This window comes from Diospyros lotus, chromosome 4, assembly GCF_014633365.1.
Source record: "Diospyros lotus cultivar Yz01 chromosome 4, ASM1463336v1, whole genome shotgun sequence".
Taxonomy (NCBI): domain Eukaryota; kingdom Viridiplantae; phylum Streptophyta; class Magnoliopsida; order Ericales; family Ebenaceae; genus Diospyros; species Diospyros lotus.
The window spans coordinates 41,174,261-41,198,716 of NC_068341.1; the positions used below are offsets into that span (position 1 = coordinate 41,174,261).

Genomic DNA, 24,456 nt, shown 5'->3' on the forward strand with positions numbered 1-24,456 from the left:
TTGAAGTCTTATTTATCCTAAAAAACTGTGTCTATTGATATCAATGACAGTGCCCAGATAAATTGAAATACGTTGACCTCAATTATTCACCATGCATAACTAAGAATATAGATTTTACACAGGGAGCAAATCTTAAGGAATTGATTCTTGAAGGTTGTACGAATTTGGTTGAGATCTCATCCATTGAAGCCATTAAAAGGCTTAAGGTCTTAAATTTGAGGGGCTGGAAAAATCTTAAGGTTCTTCCAAGTGGCATTTGTGGGTTGAAACTTCTTAAAAGTTTGAATGTTTCTGGCTGCTCAAAACTTAGCACGTTGCCCGAGAACCTAGGAGGATTGGAGAGATTGGAATTTATTAGTCTGGACGATTGCAAAGAACTTACAAGTCTTCCAAGTGGCATTTGTGGGTTGAAATTTCTCCTAAGGTTGAGTGTTTCTGGCTGCTCAAAACTTAGCAAGTTGCCCGAGAACCTAGGAGAATTGGAGAGTTTGCGGTATCTTGTAGCTGATTTTACCGCTATTAAGCAACCACCATCCTCGATTATGCACCTGAAGAAGCTTGAGTATTTGTCATTTACGGGATGCAAGGGACCACTGTTCTCATCATTTTTTATTCAGAAAGAACCCATGGGTTTTGAGCTACCTGCTCTATCAGGAGGCTTGCGCTCTTTGGGGTGGCTAGATATTAGTGACTGCAACTTCTCAGAAGGATTTCTCCCAGATGACCTAGGCTCCTTATCCTCGTTGAAATTTTTATACCTTAGTGGTGCCAACATTATTAGTTTGCCAACAAGCATCAGAGATCTTTACGAGCTTAACTATCTTTATTTGAGGAATTGCAAAAAGCTTAAAACGTTGCCCTTTCTCCCGCCAAATATCAAAGAGATTTATGCAAGTGGATGCACATCATTAGAAACATTGACGGAATCGGCTATATTCCCTAGACTGCTTTTCACAGCCACCTTTACTAATTGTGATACACTATTAAAGAAAATGCCTAGCCTCCTCCTTGAACTTCTCAGAAATATTCTTAAGGTCCATCTCTCTCTCTCTCTCTCTCTCTCTCTCTCTCCTTTCTTTATTTGTTGTAACAGAATTTACAGAGTTTTGTTGATTGTCTCTCTCTATCTCTCTCGTCTTTATTTGTTGCAACAGAATAAGGAAGAAAGCCATAAGGAAAAAAGCTATCGGGAAGAAAACTATATTGTTGTTCCTGGAGGAGAGATTCCAGAAGGCTTCATGTATCAAAATAATATGGGGCATTATGTTGGAATCCAGGTGATGCCAGATTGGTATGAAAGGCTCAGGGGTATTTTTGTATGTGCTGTTTTTGAAGCAACGGCTCCATCAATTGATGCCAAACCCTATATTGCGGAATGTTACGTGATGTGGAATGATGTTGTAGTCTATTCCACGGAAATCTACATTGGCAGCGTTCAATTTCAGTCCGATCACTTATTTTTGCATTACATTTCAGGATATGATTGGGTGGGTGAAATTAGGAGGAGGGCGGAGGAGGTGAATGATTTGAAAAAGAATGAGATCATCTTTTATTTTACAAGTAGTTGTCCTGAAATAATTGACATAGGTGGGCTGATTTGTAAATTGATTGCCCCAGTGAAATGCGCTGTAGATATGGTATATGAGAAATGGCCAGATCATCCACATTTAACTATCCAACAAAGCGACTATGATTACAAGGAATACACAAGAGAACAATCGAATCCTAAGAGAATGTGAGGTTCGGACTGATGGATGGTTGGTCTTTGGTCGCCGCCTCGTTGTCATTGGTCAGATGATTTATTGATTTTGTAAATCTATTATTTATATATAGTAAATTGATTTTTATTATTATTATTTTTTACTCAATGGATGTGGGTACTAGGCATATATTATCAAATTATTTTAAATTTTTGTGCCTTTAAATTGATTTAATTTTTGTATTTGATTTATTTCACACCTAACTGATCATATGGGAAGTTGTTGAATATTATTGGACAGTTGGAGGTTGGAAGTTGGAACTACTTGTGTTTGTGTATTATATTATTAAAAATATACATCTATCTAACAATTAAATTTAAAATGATATGTTTATGCTTTAAAAAATGGGCTATAAAAAAAAATAAAAAGCCATGCATGGCAGCCCATGATGTGACTTTAATATAAATATCCTGAATCATGTGTTGGCTCTAAAAAACTTCAAGAAGAAATATTTTTGTAATTATCCATAACTGCAATAGTCCCCATCATATAATTTATATTTTTAGTATGTGTTTTTGGTAATTGCAGTTTAGGAAATATAATATATGTATGATTAAAAATTATATTTTCTATTATGTATTTTCAGTGTATATTTATTTTTTAAAAATATATATTTAAAGTTTTTTAGACAAAAATAAACTACAAACTCCACGCCATACTCGTAAGGAGAAAGCGCGCTCCAGTCCGATACTTAAGTTAGCTGCCAAGTATTTCATTCATTGCGATGGCTGTTGTTGGGAGGATGTACGTAAAGTGGAGCTTGGACCTGCTCGTTGCTTGGTAAATCTCACGGGTCTCATCCTGCGGCAATGCAGAGGCATTTTGAACAGAGCCCAATGTGTCATTTTTGCATCTTAAGGAACCTCCTTTGGTGCTACTAGAGGGAACGCTATCACTGCCGATTGTTTCTATCACAACGGCTGCAGAATCCAATGATCCGGTAGATGTTGATGCCTGAGGGAAGGTTAAAGAGGGAACCCCGTGCCTGGCCTTGGTCCTTCTCTTCCATCTATGGAGCCCTGTTCTTACATTTCTGGAAACAATGGATTTTTTGAACTTAGAGGCCATCTGCATCAAAATAGCTAGTGAGAGAAGGAGAATTACAGCAGCATGAGCAGGAGGAGGAGAAGGTAAGTTGTTTTAAGCCATTTGTGTGACAATAACATAGAGCGGGAATGTAATGAAGCTACACCAAAACTGCGTAGCAAGCCTGCAGAAATTAGTAGATGACAACCCGTTAATGTATTGTTACGAGTGGACAGTGATATTTCTCACTCGAAAGGATTCAGTACATCTCATAATCACGTACCCAAATGTCAACCGGATCACAATGAAGCTACGTTTCTCCATGAAACATGGCAATCCCCGAGTTTCCCACTGGAAGAAAACTGAAGTTACTGCTATGTATTGGTTACCAAAATACACAGTGCTTCTTGGTAAACAATGATACCTTCATCTATTATATCCATGTTTCCCTACTAGCTTAGCCTGTTCGGATGCTGCCTTTAGCAATAGGCAGCCGAGATTATTACTGGAAGCTATTGGCCACAAGAATATGCAGAAATGCATACTCTTTTGTAGCTTCCAGGAGCCTACTCTTTGGTGCTATTGGTTAATGTTGGTGGTTCAGTTATCATTTCTAAGGACTTATCTGGTGCTTAACAAACGTTGGGGGAATTATGAAAGGTATTTTACTTATAACAGGGAACAACTAGAGCATAAACTTTTCCACAAAGGAAAATAATTAAAAAGAAAGGGCGTCTCTAGCATGCGATGTAACACCCCGCTTTTTCAGGCGCGTTATAACTTAGGACAATTTTGGGACAATAAATTTTTTCTTTTAAATATTAAAGCTAAATCACATCATATCTCAAATCGGTCCCAGAACTTCCAATCATTTTTTCTCGAAAGAGAATCGCTATACACATCAAATGCGGAAGCAATAATCGAAACATGATATCTTAACATTAATCATAAATAAATTCTTACATTTTCGACATTTCTCAAAACGTCCATAATATAAAGTAGCAGAATCTAAAATACATGGGCTACATAACCTACATTTCATTATTCATGCATCCTGCTAAATGCCATTTCATGCCATATTTATCCTCGAATCTGCTACAATCTCCACCTAAAACATTTGAATATTCCAGGGGCAAAAACCCAATTTAGATGATAAATCATCTAAGTAAGGGTACATAATGCTATGTCATGTGTGTATGCAATGTCTTTCATCGTAGGTGTCAACTGCACCCCTTATGCTACCTACCATTTTTACGGCCACTTCTTTCGAAGCCGGGGTGTATGGGTGCATCCTTGGTAAAGCAGCGGTGCCAGTTCGTACTCCCTACGGTCTCAATACGAGTGATCAATGATATCAACGTGTATTTATGCATTTCATAGTCATGTGATGTATGCAGTCTATGTGATGGATACATATAAGAGTATGTCAATATGATGAAAACATTTTCGAGGAAATACCACTTACCTTCTTAAACTTATCGGGCTACCTCGAAATTCGTGCCTTGCCTTAATTTGCGTGCCCACCTCAAAATTTGCACGAGTCTCTTCAACTTCAGCCTCAAAGTATCATAATCACCATAGTTATTTAAATAAACATAAAACCTATTTTTCCATAATTTCTGGCATTTTCTTTAATTTTTTTTCTATTTCTTCTTAATTTTTCCTCAATAAATCTAAACTAAATATTTCTGAAATATTTTCTTAAATATATCACTACGAAAATTCATAAAATAATATTTTTGAATTTCTGAAATTTTCTAAGAAATTTTACTCACCTTAACTTAGCATCTCGAATTTCCTCGGTATGCGTGCCCTATCCTTGAAACACATGCCCAGGCCGTTTTTCTCACCAAAATCTCCGGGATATCACCGAAACATAATTTCCTATTTTTCAAAATTTTTTAGGATTTTTCCCCATCATTTTCCTATTTTTTCTTTCTTCTTTTCTTTTCTTTTTCTTTTTCTTTCTTCTCCATCTCTTCTTCTTCCTCCTCCCGCTCCCTCCTGTGCAACCTGCAACTCCCTTGCTTCATCTTCTTTCTTTTTTTCTTTTCTTTCTTTCTTCCTCTTCTTCTTCTTCATTTTCTTCTTCTTCTTCTTCTTCTTCTTCTCCTTCCTTCTCTTCTTCCTTTGTTTCAGCCTTACGCACGTGAACTGCATCTTTTTTGTGCGACCGCCGCCCGTGCGCCGCCGCCTCCTTCGTCGGCCGCTTCCTCCTCCCCCAATCGCCGCACCGCCGCTGGAGCTGCCTGTGGCCGTCGTTGGCTGCGGCTTGCTGCTTTCGGCCGCTTCTCAGGATTCCGCTTGCCGCCACCGGCCGCTTCCCTAGCCTCCAATGACCCCGCCGACCTTGCTGGATGCCGTCGTGCCCCCCTGCTTGCCTTCAACCGAGCTGCCATGGCCACAGCTTGCTGTTCGCGGCAATGGCCGCTTGCTGTTGCTTCCTTCAGCCACCATTTGGCTTCAGCTCTCTCGATCTCCCTTTCGCATTGCTCTCGACCCTCATTCACTTTGCTGCCTTTCTTCGATCAAGCTCACTGCCTATTTATAGGCGCTCGCGATCGTGTATATATATATATATATTATACATCATTAATTGCATAATCTCTTAAATCTTGTTGCCAATCTTCCTTAAATCCCACTGCAACTTTCTTCCTCAAATCCTGCTACCATTATCTTCCAATTGCAGCTCAAAATCGCGGCCATTAAAGCTTCTCATAAGCTAGCCACGCACACATGCATATGCTCTGTATCTATATATATATATAATTATATATTATATTATCATAATATAAAAATTACATATTAAACCTCAACTTTATCATAATATCACTTGGGCAACTTTGTAATTTCAATTATACCCTCAAACACTGGATTAAATTGCATTTTAATACTGAAAACACAAAATTAATAATTTCGAAGCTTAGTTAAAAAGGACGATTTCACCCCAGTGTCCTCACCGGGCTGTCGTTTCATTCTAAAACTACTGAAGGGTTGTTCACTACGCAAAACCAAAGCCTCCCTAGGGGTCCGTTGATTTTTTAGGAACCTGCTACAACGATTCGATTTTTTAGCCTAAATGGCAGCTGTATTTTAGCTGTATTGAAAATTATTCCCGATTTGATTTCTCTCGACACCATAAATTATATCTTGGAATGCTCATCAATGTCGTATAATTTTCTTTAGATAATTTCACTTCGAGACATTCCCTGCAGTTGATTTGGTACTTGAAATTGCTATAAAATTACTTTTTTCGGTATCCTAAACTCATCGAAATTACGTGACAATTTTATACGAACATGAGGTATTACACGCGAGGCTTTCTACTTTGCATGAATTAAGGGAAGGGTAGTTCTTATATGCAACCTTACCCATTGCTTTACAAATAGGCTATTTCCATAACTCAAACTCATGAGTATAGTGAAGAGTACTCATATATAATCCTAGTTCTGTTTTTTATATATTAAAGTTCCATTGATACATCAATAGCCTTCCATAAAATAATAACAAGTGCTTACCAGTGACCAAACAAACATTGCCATCTCAAATGTGTTCTGCAAATCAAATGTCAAATACTGAAGTCAGCAAGTCAGATGAAAGATTCTTATTTTCTGCATTTTGACCAAGCAGGCATTTCAAAATAGAAATTTTCACAAGTGGTCCCATAAATATGACTCTGCTGATTTCACCTGGAAAGACACAAACTGTAGAATTGTTGAGCTTCAGACACTGGGCATCCTAAACTAGAAGAGGTCATCCCTCAAGTTGAAGCGTTGAGCTTCAGAAACTGGGCATCGATCCATGATTTCAATGGCCAGCTTTACGACTATGTGATGCAGCTTGGTACCAATTTCCAGGATCAACTTTCCCATATACAAAATTTTCAAGAAAAGATGAGAACGAAAAGCAAGTGAAAAGAAAGGCATTGTGAACTGGGAGAACAAGACAATAGATGCAAAGAATTGGAAAAGTGAGGACTCACAATGCATGGCTGGAAGAAATGAAAGCCAAAGGTAACGATTAGTTCCTGAACATGGCATTGCAATCATGGGCAGGAAATCAGCTTTAGTATCAATTAAAGAGTATGAAGCTCAGAACAACTGATGCTAATGGCACCTTAGTTCATTGCATGGGACTGGAATGCTTTGTTCAGGTGTTGTATGCAGGTCCAGACCTATAGACAAAGCAAAGAGCCTATTGTCTCATAGCCCATAATTATGCCAATTTAGGGGGCCATAAATTTGAAAATAAATTTACTATTTTGTCCATGTGTCAAAATGACCATTTTGCCCCCATATTAATCACTAATTCATTTGTGAATTTGTATTGATTTATTGGATAATAATTTGAAATTTAAGTTTAATGTTATTATTGCTTAAGTTTAAAAATTAAATTTGATTGATATTTTTGCCTCCAAAACTATAAGGAGAGTAGTTTTTAATTGATGAGTTAGAGACTTTTCGATTTTATTCTGATATGATATGAATATTTTTTTATATTTTATTATGAAAAATAAATTTTGAATGTTCACTGTGATTTGGGGGCCCATTTTCCATTTTTTACATTTCGACTCAGGATCCCAAAATCTCAGGTACGGTATGTTATTATTGTTCTTAAAAATAATAAACCCATCAATAACAAAATAGGGGAAACAACATTCACCATTGACTACAAGAGTGTAAATTTGGGGCACAAACTTCCTTGAGAGCCCATCTCTAAGGAGAAGTTTCCACTAATTAATGGTAAGGACTCTTATTTCATTGAAAGATCACGTTTTAATGATGAATTTCTACCTCTAGTATGGCATCAAAAAGGCAAAGTTTTAACGATGAAATTCATTTCATCCTAATGCTATATTTGGGATTAGGATGTTTCAGAGGAAAGGAAATTGAAGGAGATAAAAAAATATCATACATCTATATGAACCAGGCCAGAAAATGAATTTTCTAATAAATATCTTATTTTCGAAGTCAATCAAAAAAATCTAGATCAATTCTTTATTTTTCTTTTCATATATGTTGTTCCATTCCGTTTTTTATTTTAGCTTCAAAAATCCAAGTTCCAAACATATCATTAAAAAAAATAAAAAATGATTTTGATGGCACTGTGTCAAGGTGGCCATAGAATCCCATTGCCATGAAAGAGCAAGGGCACTGGGATCTGCAATCCATTGGCTGAGTTCAAATATTATTGTAGCTCAACCTAATCTATATGCTTGCCTAAGAACATGAACATGCCCTTCAGTCCCACACAAAGAAAACTAAGATGCATGGGAAATTACCATGAAATGCTAGGAAAATGCATAAAATGGCAAAAATCTAGAGGGGCACATTGCAAAAGAATCACACAGATTATCATATTCTCTGTAAAGCAACATTCATATTTATAAATTAATTTCAAACAGTGAATTTGCATATAAGTCAGACAACCAAAAACAAAGAACAGGAATGTGTCACTAGGAAAATCACTTTATAGCTAAATAATTTTTGGAAACTCCCAAGAAACAAAAGAAAAATAAAAGAACTGTAAGACATGAAATCTAACTAAAAGTACTATTATTGTGAGATTGGGTTGTGACAAACTTCCCTCTACATCCTCATCAGAGCACAAATCACAGATCACCAAAATTCTGGCTCATGATAATGCACATTGATTGATTCCAACTCCACTTGAAACACCACAGGACCTCACTCATCAATGTTTGCTAAAGTTAGCTTTTAAACTTATGGAAGTAATATACCCAAGGTCATGACAAAAAAATAAATAAATAAATAAATAAACCACCACTAATCATATAAAAGGGAGTTATTTTGTCTAATATCACATCTTCGATTCTTTCAGTTATGTATTTAATAAATCCTTCAAATAGAAAAAGAAATTTCATGCAGATAACTTTCTGCAAGTAAAGCATCATATGTGCAAATGAGATACCAGTAAAAGGAAAAAATGCCAGAGAAATTAATGGTGGCATTAAATGCTTCTACACATATAATGAAGAAAAACTAGGTTGTAGGTTATATCAAGAAAGGAAGACTTATGTGATTTTGAGAAAAAAAAAAATTAAAGACAGTTTCATCAAGGAGAATGGGAAGGAAGGATTAGAAAAATCTACAAGAAAATGGCAACAATGCATAGAGTTTATTTTGGAAAACTCAAATCAGCAGAAGCTAATAGTGAAAATTACAATTTCAGGAGCATTTCTGCCCTTAGCTTTAGAAACTCAAATAAGAGATTCAGCTAGCAAGAAGCCAGTGAGGTAACTTTGCCCCTAAAAAGAAAACGCAAGGCAACCTGGACTTTTGGACTTTGCACTAGCACGAAGGATGCAAAAACCAGTGACAAGCAGTTTTGAGGCTATGAGAAGTCCTCGAGAAGCATGCAACTAAATTTATCGTTTATATTATCATTTTTACTCTCAACGTTATGTAAGGTTTTTTTCCAAGTTTTCTTTGCTCTCTCTCTATCTCTCCTCGACTCACCTCAGAAGTGTGTCTATTGGTCTTCTACTCGCATGTCCAATTCATTTAATCACGTTTTCAACTGGTGCCACTCCTACCATATTACAGATAATCTCATTTATTTTGTCATTCTTGTATAATTGGTGCATCCACCATAACATTATCATCATAATTGAATTCATATTTTGCACATGTTGATACTTTATTGCCCAACATTTTGAGCTATATAACAAATATGTTGGTATAGTCATCTAATAAAGATTCCCTTTTATCTTTAAGGGATTTTACAATCACATAAGAATTAAGATGTTGGACACTTCAATTCAACCACTTGCCTTGATCCTCCTATAAGTAACATCCTTCGTAATCTCCCATTCTCCAAGTAAATGTGTTTTCCTCTCTTTTTCTTTTCTTTCCACAACATAGCATAATTCCACATGATACTATAAATTACGAGGAACCTCAAAAGTTGAGGACATAACTATTCACTTTGGATGCCCGAAAGCTAATGGACACATTATTCCCGAGTAAGTGATATAAATTATGTTTCAAGATTGATTGAACTTGCTCCACAAATCTTAGGAGGATGCTTGCACTTTATCTAACAACTACAAGCATGTCACTTTGTTTTGATTGGAGATGTTCAATACATGTTAAGCTTGCAATACATGGTGTCATCACATAAACAAGATATTCAGATGCATTAAGATAATAATACAAAACACAACCCCAGTCTCTAAAACTAAGTAAACAGCATACCTGATGCCAACAATATCATGAAACTTTTCCTCCATGCTTCGAAGCATATACTTATGAAAATCATATGTGAATGGTAGTTGATGAGTCTGCAAAAATAAGACCAAAGACAAAAAAGTACTAAAAAGAACAAATAGACAAAAAGAAATATTCACCTATAAGATCAAAAATCAATCAGGAAATGGCCAAACCACTAAAGCAACATTATCACCAAAAAGGAAAACCACATATAGTGCATTCAGTGAGAAACCATGCAACACCAAAAATAGTTAGCTAGAAAAATCTTTGGACCTACCAATTGTGTCTATGACAATTTTTTCAATAATTTAAGAATGTGAAGAGTAAACTAGCATGAAACTAAACTCTAGTGAAACAATTTCAATGTTAGCTCAAGATGGATGATATAAAATTTGAAGTATCAAACATGAAAAAAAAAAGGTCCAAGCATTACAAAAGCACATTGTACCAAAAATCTTGGAGTACTAGTGCAAGGTCTATACTCCATGTCATGGATAGAGGTGTCAAAAGGGCCGGGCGGCCCGCGGGCCGGGCTTTGGCCCGGCCCGTTATTGTTCATACCGGCCGGGCCGAGCCCGGCCCCCATTGGGGGGCCGGGCTGGGCCAAAGAAATTGGGCCCACGGCCCGGCCCGGCCCAGGGCCCGTTGGGCCCTTATGGGCCAGTAAGGCCCTTACTCATTTTTTTTTTTAATTTTGTTATTCTTAGGTAATTATTGATATTGGATGCTAAAAAATTTAATTTCGCAATATATATAAATAATAACCATCAATTAATTTATTTAAAATTTTTAAGTTAAATTTTTTATATATTTAAATTATAAATAAACATTCTCCTTTTTATATGTACATTATTTTTCATATCAATTCACAACAAAAATTATAAGGCATATAGAATTTTGAAATATAAAATAATGAAATAATATTTAAAACTTAAGAATTAAGATAGAAAATATTTTAAAAAAACAAATTAATTTTTATATATGTATTATTTTGATATTTATATATGAATTTATTATATGTATTATTTTTAAAAAAATTATTTAAAAAAAAAAGGGCCGGGCCCGGCCCTCTAGCCCACGGGCTGGCCCGGCCCAGCCCTTTTGTAGGGGGGCCGTGGGCCGGGCCGGGCCCTATCAATTATAAAAGGGCCCGGGCCCGGCCCGGCCCTTTTAGTAAAAGGGCCGGCCCGGCCCGTTTAAAAAGCCCGTGGGCCGACTCGGGCCGGACCGGGCCGGGCCGGGCCAGCCCTTTTGACACCTATAGTCATGGACTATCATCTCATTCAATAAAATTTTATTGTTTTCAAATATAAAAGAATGAGAGTGATCTAGTGAACTCTGCTGATGGAACAAGCCTTTAGCAGAGGGACATGCATGCAGTAATGTGTCAAAGTGATAGTCCAAGTCCAAGTCCACCACGATTCTGCCACTTCAGTATTTACTTAGTCAAAGTCAAAGAAATAAGCTAGGTCGTTGGTTGTTTCCTTTAGTCGTAGAAACTGTCAAATTGGTTCCTATTTTTCAGTCCTATTTTTTCTGTTAGCAGTTGGTAACTCTTGTTTAAATTCTGCAATAATTCAGGTGTGGAATTATCACTCAACTAAACTATTATTTCCTCTCTTTATCTTCTTCCTTCTCAGTTCATTCCCAAAAGTCCAAATTACTTCTACCACATAAATAATAGAGCCCAACTATTGAAGAGATGAAAGGACAAAATGGCCAACATGGAATACCATTCACTCAACAAATAGCCTCTCAATGTAAAAATTAGTTGACCTTGATGGAACCATATAGATTCAAAATCTGAAAGTACATGTTGATTGTAATATGAAGTAGGGTAGCATATTTTGCTGACCAATACAACAATAATCACAAACCTTAAACCCCACTATTTTGTTGACCAATCTGGAAAAACAAAAATTCAGGTTGGTAATTAGGCCTTTTATTCTATTTTTTACGTAGCAAAGTTGAAGACTTTTGAAAAGATATCCCCTAGGCTAAACTTGATGATCATAGAACCTCCATATTGAAATTCTGTAAATCCCAGAAAACTGGATAATGGTTACGTAACAGCAAATCTGAAACAAATACCTACCTCCTTCCGGGGTTCAATTCAACAGGCTAAATTTGAATCTAGCCACTGAAATTCAAATGGGACTGCAAAACAGATCTTTAAAAGCTATGATGATTTTATGCAGTTTTCTTGGTTATAATAGTCTAGTGTTTTGTTTACTTCAAACATTTATCTTCTCTGTCTGATCATCTGAACCATTTGTGACCATTGATGTGGCAGTAAACTATGCTTATTTTTCCTTTGTCAATAATATGACAATATTCTACAACTACAACTTCTTTTGTGCTTCATAATTTGTACTGAGCAAAAGCAACTCGAGGGATGTGAAGGATTTGAGCTGCACTTCTTTCTATTTTTCAAGATATTTAAGTACAAAAAATCCAGTTCCAAGTGAAACACATAAATTACAAAATATCAAAGTAGCATTTTAGCATCATCAGAGATACGAGATTCTAAAAGGTGCATTACCAACAAAACAAGAACTTTATGTTGGCACCAAGGATGGGAAGTCTGGTGAAAAATGAAAGTAGATAATTGCCTCATTCGTATAGTGTCGGAGGCAGCTTGTGGGGAGCCTTGATTAGAACATTAGCATAGCACCACAGAAGGTTCCTAACTAGAGAATCCATCTAAACAAACTGTTAGAACTGTAAATAATACTTAAGAAGAAAAAATCTTGACATTACCCTCAACAAAACCTTTTGCAACTTGTAATTCCTGCAAGGCCATTGACTTTGCTTGATTTTCCCATGTTTTCCAGCTATAGATCTGAATGAACAATGAGAAAATTCTTAATTCTCTCTTAAGAAGTTTGATTCTAGATGTAAAACGACAATATATTGTGAAGCAGAATTACTTACTTTGATCATGGCAAGGGCAACAACAACAAAGCTATAAGATACATGGGTAACACCGAGAAAAAACAAGAATCGGTGAAGCTGCTCAAGACTTTCGCATGAAGCAAATGATTCCTTATAATATTTGACTTAGATAAACAGGCTTCCTCATGTCAGTTTGTAAACAAAGGAAGAATTGGCCCCTCAAGGTTGATGATTTAACACATATCTTGGCCACAAAATGATCCAATGACCCATCAGCAATGATAACAGTCCAAAAGGCATAAGCTCTGTCCAAAGAGGATCAACTAAAAAATCAAACAAAAAAGGAATAAGGAAACAAAAATAGGAAAAAATTAAATAAACTCATCTCAGAACCCAAATGCCTGACTTTCCTTGATCTTCTCTAAAGCAGCAAGAAGAGCCATACTCTTAGTCCTACCCAACCACTATTGTAACGGCCCGCCTCCCAGAGCCTCCTCGTGCACAAAGAGAATCCGTGAGAGGGTCATTATTAAAATGATATCGAACAATGACGCACCTGCAACACACACATAATCCTTTTAGAAATCGTAATTTTTCTTTATTATAACATCTCATCATGATCCTTACAAACCATTCATCACTTTGGCCCACCTGGGCTTACATAACATACGACAAACTCCGAAAACATAAACATTAACCTTATCAAAGACACGATGACACCCAGGATCTAGTTTTGGGAGAGCTCTGCACTTGCTACCATGACTTGACGGCCTGGAATCAAATCCCGCGGAACGTACCTGGAATGATGTAAAAAAACATGAGTCGCGAGACTCAGCAAGCTCATGAAAGAAAGGCAGAGGACTTAGGATAGGACTCTTCCCATGACACCCCATGCAATTCATGCCAATGCAATCACGCCATGTCATGACCCATACGTACCTTACTTCTACATGCATATCATAAAGTTAACTGCACATAAGGAACCAGGGGCCCACATAAGTCACACATTGGCACCCAGGTCCCGCATACAAACCTGTTGTAGCCTAACATAGGCTACCATTTCGTTTCCCTTCCACCTTAGTTTCCTTGTCATTGTCGTCTTATCCTTCTGTTGTCGTGGGACTCTAACCCCCGGTCTTGTTATTGCCGTGGGACTCTAACCCCCGGTCTTTTCCTGATACTCGTTACATCCTGACATAAGTCGGTACTCCCGTCCAGAGAAACAATAATAATAAAATCATGCAATGCAACACGTAAGAAGTGCAATGGCCGTTGTAGCATAAACGTGATGTCAAGGCCCTCATAAACCAAGCATCAGGCCCTGCTACGCCTCACATAAGAATACACACATGTAGCATGCTCTAAATGCATATGCTCACCTAGGATACCCAAATTGGCTCTTAGACCAACCGGGTCATGCAAATGCTCATACATCCCACCACACACAAAGCATGTCTCCACGTGAATGCAACCTAGCCCTTTGTAGCACACACATCATGAAATGCAAAAACCAAGGCGAGAATCTGGAGTACCGGCTCTTCTGGCCGTCTAGCGCTTATCGTAACAACCGATGACTGGCGCCCATACATCCAGCCATCAATTGCCACTACCCACGGTCAACAGTCAGTGGCTTTGTACCCATACCCTTAGACACACTTACTGACACTATTAACTTTACATCTTCCCAGCTTAACCTTGCATAACATTTCTCCATACTCATAACTCTTCATATACATAACCTCATAACATCGTGATACCATTCTCGTTACTTTTCATTCACATAAAGCCATCTCAACATACATAATAAATTATTAATAAAACCCCATTAAACCATAAACAACTTTTCTAAGAACCTAGCCCAACGGGTATGGCATCATTCCCAAGAAAAGCGGAGCGATACGAAGCTCCGTGACGATTGAAATGAAAGACACCATGACGCCATTGCTTAGCTCATTCCATTAACAATAAACCCATTAATAAAATAAAAGTCATTAAATGGTTACCACGCGGATTATTGTTATTGATGCGTGGAACCGAGTCAAGATGAGGGAGAGTTTAGAGTATAAGAAACCTCGAAAACTTTTACGGGAAATAAATAATGCGAGGAGAGGGTTCGGAGCTGCTTTCAGCCTTTCTTGTGCTCCCAATGCGAATTAAATCATTTCCTAGCAAATAACACAACCGGGACTTAAATTAATTATTTTTAATCGCGCAAAATTTATAATTTACACATATCACGCTTCTACTAATTTTTACCCACGTACCTGATCACTTTCTATGCCAAAAAATTCTAAAATCCTTTTATTTTTCCTTATTTTCTTTTCTTTCCTCTCTTTTCTTTTTCTTTCTTTCTTTCTTTCCTTTTCTTCTTCTCCTTTCTTTCCTTTTCTTCTCCTCCTTCCTTTCTTCTCCTCCCTTCCGCGCCTGCTGCTCCCTACGCGCTCCTTCTTCTCCCTTCTTTCCTTCTTCTCCTCCCTTTCTTCTTTCCTTTCTTCTTCTTCTTCTTCTTCTTCTTCCTCTCTTCTTCTTTTCTTCTTCCCAGCGCACTACTCCTCCCAGCTTGCACTACTCCTCCCAACTTGCTGCCCAAGCTTATCCCATTTGCACACAATTCAATGGCATTAAAGCCATAAAAAGATATGGCCAAGACAAGGCCACGCCATGCATGCATACATATAAATATATATATATATATATATACATTAAGTAATTAATTTAATTTAATTTAATTTACTTTATTATTATTATTATTATTTCTATTATTATTGTTATTATTGCTATTATGTTATTTTATTATTTTCATAAATACATCCAATTAATTTAATTAATTATCTTAATTTCTTATTTCTTCAAAATATTATAAATAAATATTTTCTCAAAAATTTTTAAATATTCTAAAATATCCTCAAACACCCAAATTAATTATTTTTACTTGTCTCCAAATTTTTGGGATGCTATAACTATTACACAAAGGAATGCAAAGAGAGATTAAAAGTAATGCTATACACAAAAAAAAAAACAAATTATAGAGAAATTTGATAAAGAATTTCATGGCTCTGTCACATTCTTTTTACTTGGAAGTGAAATAAAATTGTGACAATTTCCTTTTTTTTTTTTGGGGGGGGGGGGGGAATAAACCATATTTCCAAATAACACGACAAACAACGTATTCTTGTCCATTTTTGTACAAGTTTCCAAAAAAATTGTATTCTGAGCTCTTTTAGGACAGCGAGAGACGGTCAGTTATGTACACAACCTTATCCCTTTTTACTAAATATAGCACATTTCTACAACTCCAACCCTTGACTTCCAGGCAGGAGCAACTCTATGATATTAGCTACCAAATCTCACCCTCTCATGATATGAACAAAGATAAACAAAAGGAAAACATAAATCTAAAGAGGAGTTCAAATTACAACCAAGCAGAAGATTTCATTTCTGTTGGGATGCAAGCATCGACAGCACGGAAAGGAAGTGAGAGAAGATGAAAGGTTTTTCCCCTAACCTTTCCAAACTGTTTGAGCGAGGCATGGAAGAAGAATTCAAGAGCAATCATGACCGAGACAACCGTCGTAAAATCCCATGTGAGGGTTTCAGCCAGCGACCGCCCTCCTCAAATTCCCCCATTTCCGATTGAACTTTTGGAGTCGATGATGGTAGGGTAGGGATCATCAACTTTTGTAGCATAGAAAAGAAGAATACGCATTTATTGAGAATACATTGATTGATTGATGCCATGGGCTTGGGAATGCAAAACCCAGCAGCTCCTTTGCTGTTATCAAATCACTCAGCATGGTGTCCCATTTGAACCAGCTACCTTCCACCGGTTAGGGTAAGTTTAGTTTTTAAACTTTAATGTACTTAAATCTGATATAAATATTCTAAATTTCAATGTATTAATGAAAAAAAAAAGTATTTGTGTTTTTCATTATACATGAATTAGCCATTATTTATGTTTTTACCATATTTTTATATCTATAAATAAATTTTATTTTTATTTTTAAATTTATCAAATATTACTCCCACAAATAGAGGTTATGATGCATGAAAACTTATCAAATGCATAATTTTGACATTTCCAAAATGTTTCTGTTTCTAAAATGCCAAGGAACTTTTTTAGGTTATTTTTGTAATTTTAAAAAGTTTTCGTGATCATTTTATAATATAAAAAAAATATCAAATATGCATTTTTAATTTGAAAACTCATTTCCATCAACAAATATAGATGATTTTTTTCTATTTGTAGCTCAAAATTTTTAATTTTTTATATAATTTGTTTATAATATTTATTTGAATATATTGTGAAATTTATGTTTATTTTTAGATTGAATAATTATTTTTATATTAAAAATTATATTTATAAAAAAATCTTATATATTTTTATTTTGCGTTTCCCCCTGCAGTTTTGTTACTTACTTTTTTTAGAAATAACATTTCTCCATTTTTCGTTTCGTATCATATTTGTTTTCCTTTTTTGTTTCAGTGTAACTTAAGGGTGAACATTCGATCGATTTGAAATTTTTAAAATTGAATGGTTCGAAATTGTATAAAAAATCGAATTAAATTGACTGAACAAACCAAAAAATCAAACAAATTATATATTGAAAAAACTGAACAACATGAAAAAATTGAATAGGTTGAAAAAACCCCCCCAAAAAAAAACTTGAAAATGTCAAAAAAAATGAAACAACAAAAAAAAACCCAAATTAAATAAACCTAAAAAACCCTAAAAACTAAAAACAATCGAACAAATAGAAAAAACCCAAAAAATTAAAAATAAATAAAAATTTTGATCATTTTGGTTATTTTCAATATTTGTATTTCAAAATTCGAATTGAACAAAAAACAACTAAAATTGCCAAATTTGATAATATAATCGAATTGATTATCAGCTAAAACCAAATTGAGCTAGTCATTTCAATCTATTCGATTAAGTTATTTAGATTAAATCAAACTTTTGCCCTTACCCACTATCATTTTATGGTCTAGATGTATAGAAAAACATGTGGCACAAATGCTACCCAATAAACAATCATATTCATTGAAGGTCAACTGCTCGATTAATACTATCGATAGCTTATGTTCGACAAATACAGCGTGCAAGCTTCGAGATTTAATGAATTATCTACTAATTCCTATGTTACTTGTCAATTTATGAAGTTGCATGGTCTTGGGGTGAATAAGCACTTATTAGCCTTCCAATAGACAAATAAAAGTGATATCAGAATATTGAGAAAATAGTTGGAAATTGTTGAATTTTTTGCAGAATTCCTTGCTTCGTCTCGGTAGCTTCTTATTTCTTGTTCTTCTTGTCCTCTTTCTCTCAATTTAACCCATGGAGTTGAGCTAAGTTTGAAACCAATGACAGCAACAAGCCAACATATTCATTGTGGTTCCAAGTTAGCACAAAATGAAGCAATAAGGAGTGTTGAAAGCTTGCTTGATATGGACCAACTAAACCTTTCACGCTTGAGAAGGAAAGAAATCAGCTTGTGAAGATTCTTCTACAAATTATTTAAATCTTTAAAGAGGTATTTTACTGAATTGTTCACTTTTACATTCAATAAATATTGCATATTGATTAAATACCCAAAGTTCGTATGATTTTGTGTTTAATTCCACTATATACATGAGATATAAAAGTCTTTAAAAATTTACACAGCCATATGAGATCCCAAATAAAGTTAATTTTATAGATATAAATTGATGAGTGTAATTTAAACAAATCTCAATAATCATATGAGAAATTCACAAAAATATATATGTAGCAACTTATAAAATTTTGTCTTATTAATCAAAATTCACAAGAATATATTTTCATCAATTTATTTATATGAATAATACTATTGCTTATTTTTTTTGTACAATAAACAATTAGAATGACTTGTCCATTACAATATATTTTTTAAAATTATATAACACTATAAATCTCACCGTCAATTTTTGTATATTGTTTTCAAATCTAAAATTATTTTTTAATTTTATTAATTGGGGTATTCAATTTTTAGTTCAATTTCAATTATAGGCTACATTTGATACAGTTAAATCCCACTGTTATCTAAATGATGCGAAAGATAATGTAGCATTTTTAAATCCCATGTTACCCCATCGTTCCTCCTCTTTCTTTGTCTTTCATTTATTGGGCATCAAAACGTTATTGCGAGAAATGCAACAGGTTTCACCCTAAATCCCACGTCACCACTATATTTTCTTTTTTGTTTCCCATATTTTTTTCTCGTCTTTTAGGCATCGATGCACAGGATCGACTCAAATGGTTGGGGCCATGCCCCCAACCCCTTAATAAAAAATAAAAAATAAAAAATTATTAATTTTATTTAATAATAAAATTAAAATAATTATTTATTAGACTCAAGAGATTGGGGGCCCTAGACACATGCCTCACCAGCCTACCCCTTGAGTCGGCCTTGTCGACGCCTTACTTTTGAAAACATAATAGGTATTAGTTAAAATGTTCTCAAACCTTCGTCACCAGTAGGGTTCTAAATTTGTCGATGTAATGCCCCGCTTTCCTGGATGCCTTATAAATTGGGATAATAATTTTTTTTCTTTTCAAACTTAATTCTAACTCACATCATACCTCAAATCTGTCCTAGAACCTCCAAATATTTTTCTCGAAAGAGAATCATTATACACATCAAATGCAGAAACAATGATCGAAACTTGATATTTTAACATTGATCATAAATCAATTCTTACATCCTCATTAACCATAAGGATATACATCAACATTCCTCAAAACATTCAGAATTCAAAATAGTAGAACTTAAATACATGGGTTACATTATATACATTTCACTCCTCATGCATTCTGCTAAGTGCCATTTCATGTCTCTTTTATCCTCATTTCTGCTACAATCTCTATCTAGAACGTTTGAATATTTTAGGAGTAAAACTCAAGTTAGATGATAAATCATCTAAATCAGGGTACAAAAAACATATTTCGTACATGAATGCAATGTCTTGCTCATCGTAGGTGTCAACTGCACCTCTCATGCTACTTACCATTTTTGCAGCCACCTCTTTGGAAATCGGGGTGTATGGGTGCACCATTGTAAAGCAGCGGTGCCAGTTCATATTACCTACGGCCATAATGCTCGTGATCAATGATATCAACGTGTATATATGCATTTCATAGCATGCCATGTATGCAGTCTACGTGATGGATACATATTCGAGTATGTTAACATGATGAAAACATTTTCGAGGAACATAAATCACTTACAAACCAATAATTTTTCATAAAACTAAATTCAGTAGGAAGTACCACTTACCTTCTCAAGTTTATCGAGTTATCTCGATATTCGCACCTGTCTCAAAATTCGTGCATTGCCTCGATTTGCATGTTATCCTCAAAATTTGCATCAATCACTTCAACTTAACCCTCAAAACATCCTAATCACCACAATTATTTAAATAAGTATTAAAATCTATTTTTCCATAATTTCTTGCATTTTCTTTATTTTTCTTTCTATTTCTTCTTATTTTTCCTTAATAAATTCAAACTAAATATTTTTAAAATATTTTCTCAAATATTTCACTACGACAATTCATAAAATAATATTATTGAATTTCTAGAATTTTTTAAGAAATTTTACTCACCTTAACTTAGTATCTACAGCTTCTTCAGTATGCATGCCATATTCTCGAAACGCGTGTCCAAACCGTTTTTTCGCCCAAAATCTCTGGAATATTAGTAAATATCTAAATCCTATTTTTCAAGATTTTTTCGAGAATTTTTCATATTTTTCTTCTTTTTCTTTCTTTTCTTTTCTTTTCTTTTCTTTCTCCACTTCATCTTCTTCCCTAGCTCCCCTGCTCCCGCGCCTGCAACTCCCCCTTCTCTTTTCTTCTTCTTTCTTTTATTTCTTTCTTATTCTTCTTCCTTCTCTTCTTCTTCTTCTTCTTCTTCTTCTTCCTTCCCTTCTTTCCCCTGCTTCTGCATGCGCGAACCAGCATTTGCGCACTATCATGGCCGAAACCAACCAACCCATGCCGCCTTCATTCGCCCCCGTTGCAGCCATTCGAGCCTCCAGTCGCCTTCGCGCCACCTGCCATTGCGGCCTCCTCCGCTGCTTCCGCTACCCACGGCCATGGCCGCACCTAGCTGTTGTAACAACAGCTTCGCGGCTGCCATGGTTGCGCCTCTGGCTTTCTTCGTCGCTTCCGAGCACTTCGAGGACCTCCACCAAACTCGTCAGTCACCACCTTGGCTGCCACCAACCTTCCCCACGCGCTACCCAGCTTCACCAAGCTTGCTATCACGACTGCCATGATTGCCCAGCTGCTCGCGACTTCCTTCTTTAACCGACCACTGATCGGCCTCTGCCTCTCTCTCACGATCTCTCTCCCTCTCTCTCTTTTTTTCTCTTGATGCTTCGATGCCTCTCCATCGACCAAAGCTATTGCCAATTTATAGCCTCCACTGCTTTGGTCGCTACTCTCCTCGAATACATATATATTATACATCATATTAATTGCAATCCCTCAAATTCGGCTGCCATTTCCTCAATTCTAGCTACCATGTCTCTCCCTAAATCTTGCCAAAATCTCTTCATTCTCAGCCATGAAATTTTTTGCAGAGCATGCCTTCCACGCACACACAGCCACACCCATATATATCTATATATACTATATATATTATATATTTTATTTAATAAAAATTACGCATTAACCCCAAATTTTATCTTAAATTTATTAGAATAATTCTCTAATTATAATAATATTCTCAAACACTGAATTAATTGACATTACGATACTGAAAACACAAAATTAATAACTTGAAGCCTAGTTAAAAAGAACAATTTCACCTCAATATCCTTACCGGGCTATCGTTTCATCTCAAAATCACTGAAGGGTTGATCATTACGTAAAACCGGAGCCCCCTAGGGTTTCGTTGAATTTTCAGGAGTCTCCTATAATGATTCGGTTTTACAGCCTAAATGGCAGCTGTATTTTAGCTGTATCGAAAACTATTCCCGATTCGATTTCTTTCGATACCATAAATCTTTTATCGGAACGCTCATCAAGACCATATAATTTTTCTTAGACAATTTCACCTCGAGACATTCCCTGCAGTCAATTCGGTGCTTATAACTACTATTAAGCTAATTTTCGATATTTTAAACTTATCGAAATTATGTGACAACCCCATACAAACATGGGATATTACAGTTGATGCTAGTAGAGTTCAAACCAACTAATTCACCTCTTGTATAAATTTCACCAAATTGATTTCACCAATAAATTAAAGCCCGTGTCAACTATTAGTAGTATTTATCTGCTTGTCTTCTCAATAGTGCATAATAATCAAATTTATATTGTCAACGTTATTTATTATTAATTTTCTTTTTCATCATATTTTTTCTTCTTCGACCAACCATCAATTGGGTTGTTTTATCGATTAGTTTTAACCAATTAAAATGAACAAAGAAAAAAAGGAAAACGAAATCAATATATATAATATAAAAGAAGGAAAAAAAAAAAAAAACAATCCATCAATAACCAAAACAAACATCTAAATATTTCTTTTTTTTTCTTAATTTTGAAATTAAAAAGAAAAACCCTTCTTACAAAACAATCATTAAGAAAAATATTTTCGTCATTTTTGGAACCTATTTAAATTTTAAAGCACAAGTTATTAGTTTAATAGGATTGTATTATATTAATTAGCAATCATTATAGCAATTATTCTTTTTATAAAAGTTAGTAATTAATTACATTTATTAAGAACTTATTAAAATCTATATTCCATACATTTATCAAGGGTTAAAAAAAAAAGAAGAAAGGAACGCTAACTATCATGTACTATAATTTTAGACAATATATTTATTACATATTATTTTTAATATTTAAATACTTTTAATAATTGGTAATAAATACTTAAAAAAAACTATACTATCACAAATCAACAAGATTTAGACACTAAAATAATGTTCAATAAAATGCAATAAACATCATTTCTTTTTAGATAATAAGTATTTATTATATTTTTGCTTTAATTTAATAACACTTTTATCTATCAATGATAAATCCATCGTGTTTTACAACATCTTAGCGTCTGAAAAATGTGTGTTGTTTCAAACACATATTATTTGAAAACGTGTACTAATTATATCTTAATTATTGGGATTAGCATGGTCAAAAACCAAAAAAGTAATAGTATTATGTATGTGTAAATTAGAAAATAATTATATCTTATTTTATTATGATTTAAAGATTATTAAAGTTACTAAAACTTTTCAGGTGATTGTGATTTTCTTAAAGTAACGTTTGTTAAAATAAGAAAGATAAGAGAGTATTAAGATTAAGTTGGAATACTTTTCAGATCAAAATATGAAATGATCAAAATAAGACTGTAAAATATTCCAAGATTTATATCAGATTATTTGTTAAATTTTTTATAATCTATTGAGAATTGTACTTTATCTTTATATATGTGTTGTTAAATGTATATCATAAGCATCGAGATAAGGTTTTTTTTTTTTTTAACAAAATATCCCCATTACTAAATTTATTCAAAACTGTATGTTAACATCAATAACAAATTTATGATTAAAATAGTGTTTTTTGATTAATGTGAATTGTTAAAAAAATAAAATAAAAATAATATTTTATTTTCTAAATCTATGTTCAAAAATAGATTTAAAAATAATTAAAAAGTAAAAATAATTATTGGTGTAATCCACTTAGATAATTAAAAATGACCAAAACATAAACTAATAAAATATAAAATAAAAGAACAGACCAGCGAAAGAAAGATCGAAAAAGAAAAAGAATAAAGGAAAATTGCAAGAATATTGATGAAGCTAAGTGGATCGAAGGAAGATCGAAGAAATACCAGTGGACGAATGAAGGGGAAGACCAATGGTCGTTGAATGGTGAAACAAATGGCAAAAGGAGACCAATGGCGGCTGAATAGTTCAGTGGCAAGGAAGAAGATGAAAGGTGGGGAAGCTCAGTGGCCAGACAAACAATGGGAGGAAGAAGATGAATAATAATAGTCAAGGAAGATAATAAACAATGAGAAAATAATTAGGAAAGTACTTTTAAAGGCATATGGATAATTTTGGATTATTTTTAAAATATTAAATAAATTTATTTTGAGGGGATGTAATAAATTTATTTTGAGAGATCACGTGAGAGTTTTTTTAGAAAAAATTAGATAACTTTAATAAATACATTAAAAATAACAAATATTATAAATATTTCTTGTATTTAACTTTTTTTCCAATACCTTAATTAACAAACACCACTCAAACAAACTATATAAATGATATTTTGAAAACTTAGGGGTTTGAACACTAAATTGGATGCGCTGGCTATGTAATAAGAAAGAAATAGAATAGACATTGAGGGGGGCCTTATTGTATTTTTTGAAAGATGAGGGGTCAAACAGAAAAAAAAAAAAAAGAAAGCTGAAGGATCTTCAATTTGGGCACGTATGTGAGGAATATTTGTCTATTTATTGCGCAACGATGACGAGTCACTCCTTCGAGTCTCCATGGGAGAGACAGCCGGCAGCA

The 24,456-nt window shown here is 34.6% G+C and overlaps 1 protein-coding gene and 1 pseudogene across 3 annotated transcripts in view; one reads left to right on the top strand and one right to left on the bottom strand.

Annotated features, from left to right (window-relative positions):
* The window catches only part of LOC127800319 (disease resistance protein RPV1-like), a 93,255-nt gene extending 91,399 nt beyond the window's left edge, over positions 1-1,856 (top strand). For all 3 annotated transcript variants that reach the window (XM_052334868.1, XM_052334869.1, XM_052334867.1), the window contains one exon: positions 123-1,856. In XM_052334868.1, coding sequence (XP_052190828.1) covers positions 123-1,739 — 1,617 coding nt within the window. In that variant the 3' untranslated portion in view covers positions 1,740-1,856. The remainder of the gene's footprint in view (positions 1-122) is intronic.
* A 143-nt stretch (positions 1,857-1,999) lies between these two features.
* On the bottom strand, positions 2,000-21,068 carry LOC127799856 (MLO-like protein 4; annotated as a pseudogene).
* Positions 21,069-24,456: the final 3,388 nt, after the last annotated feature.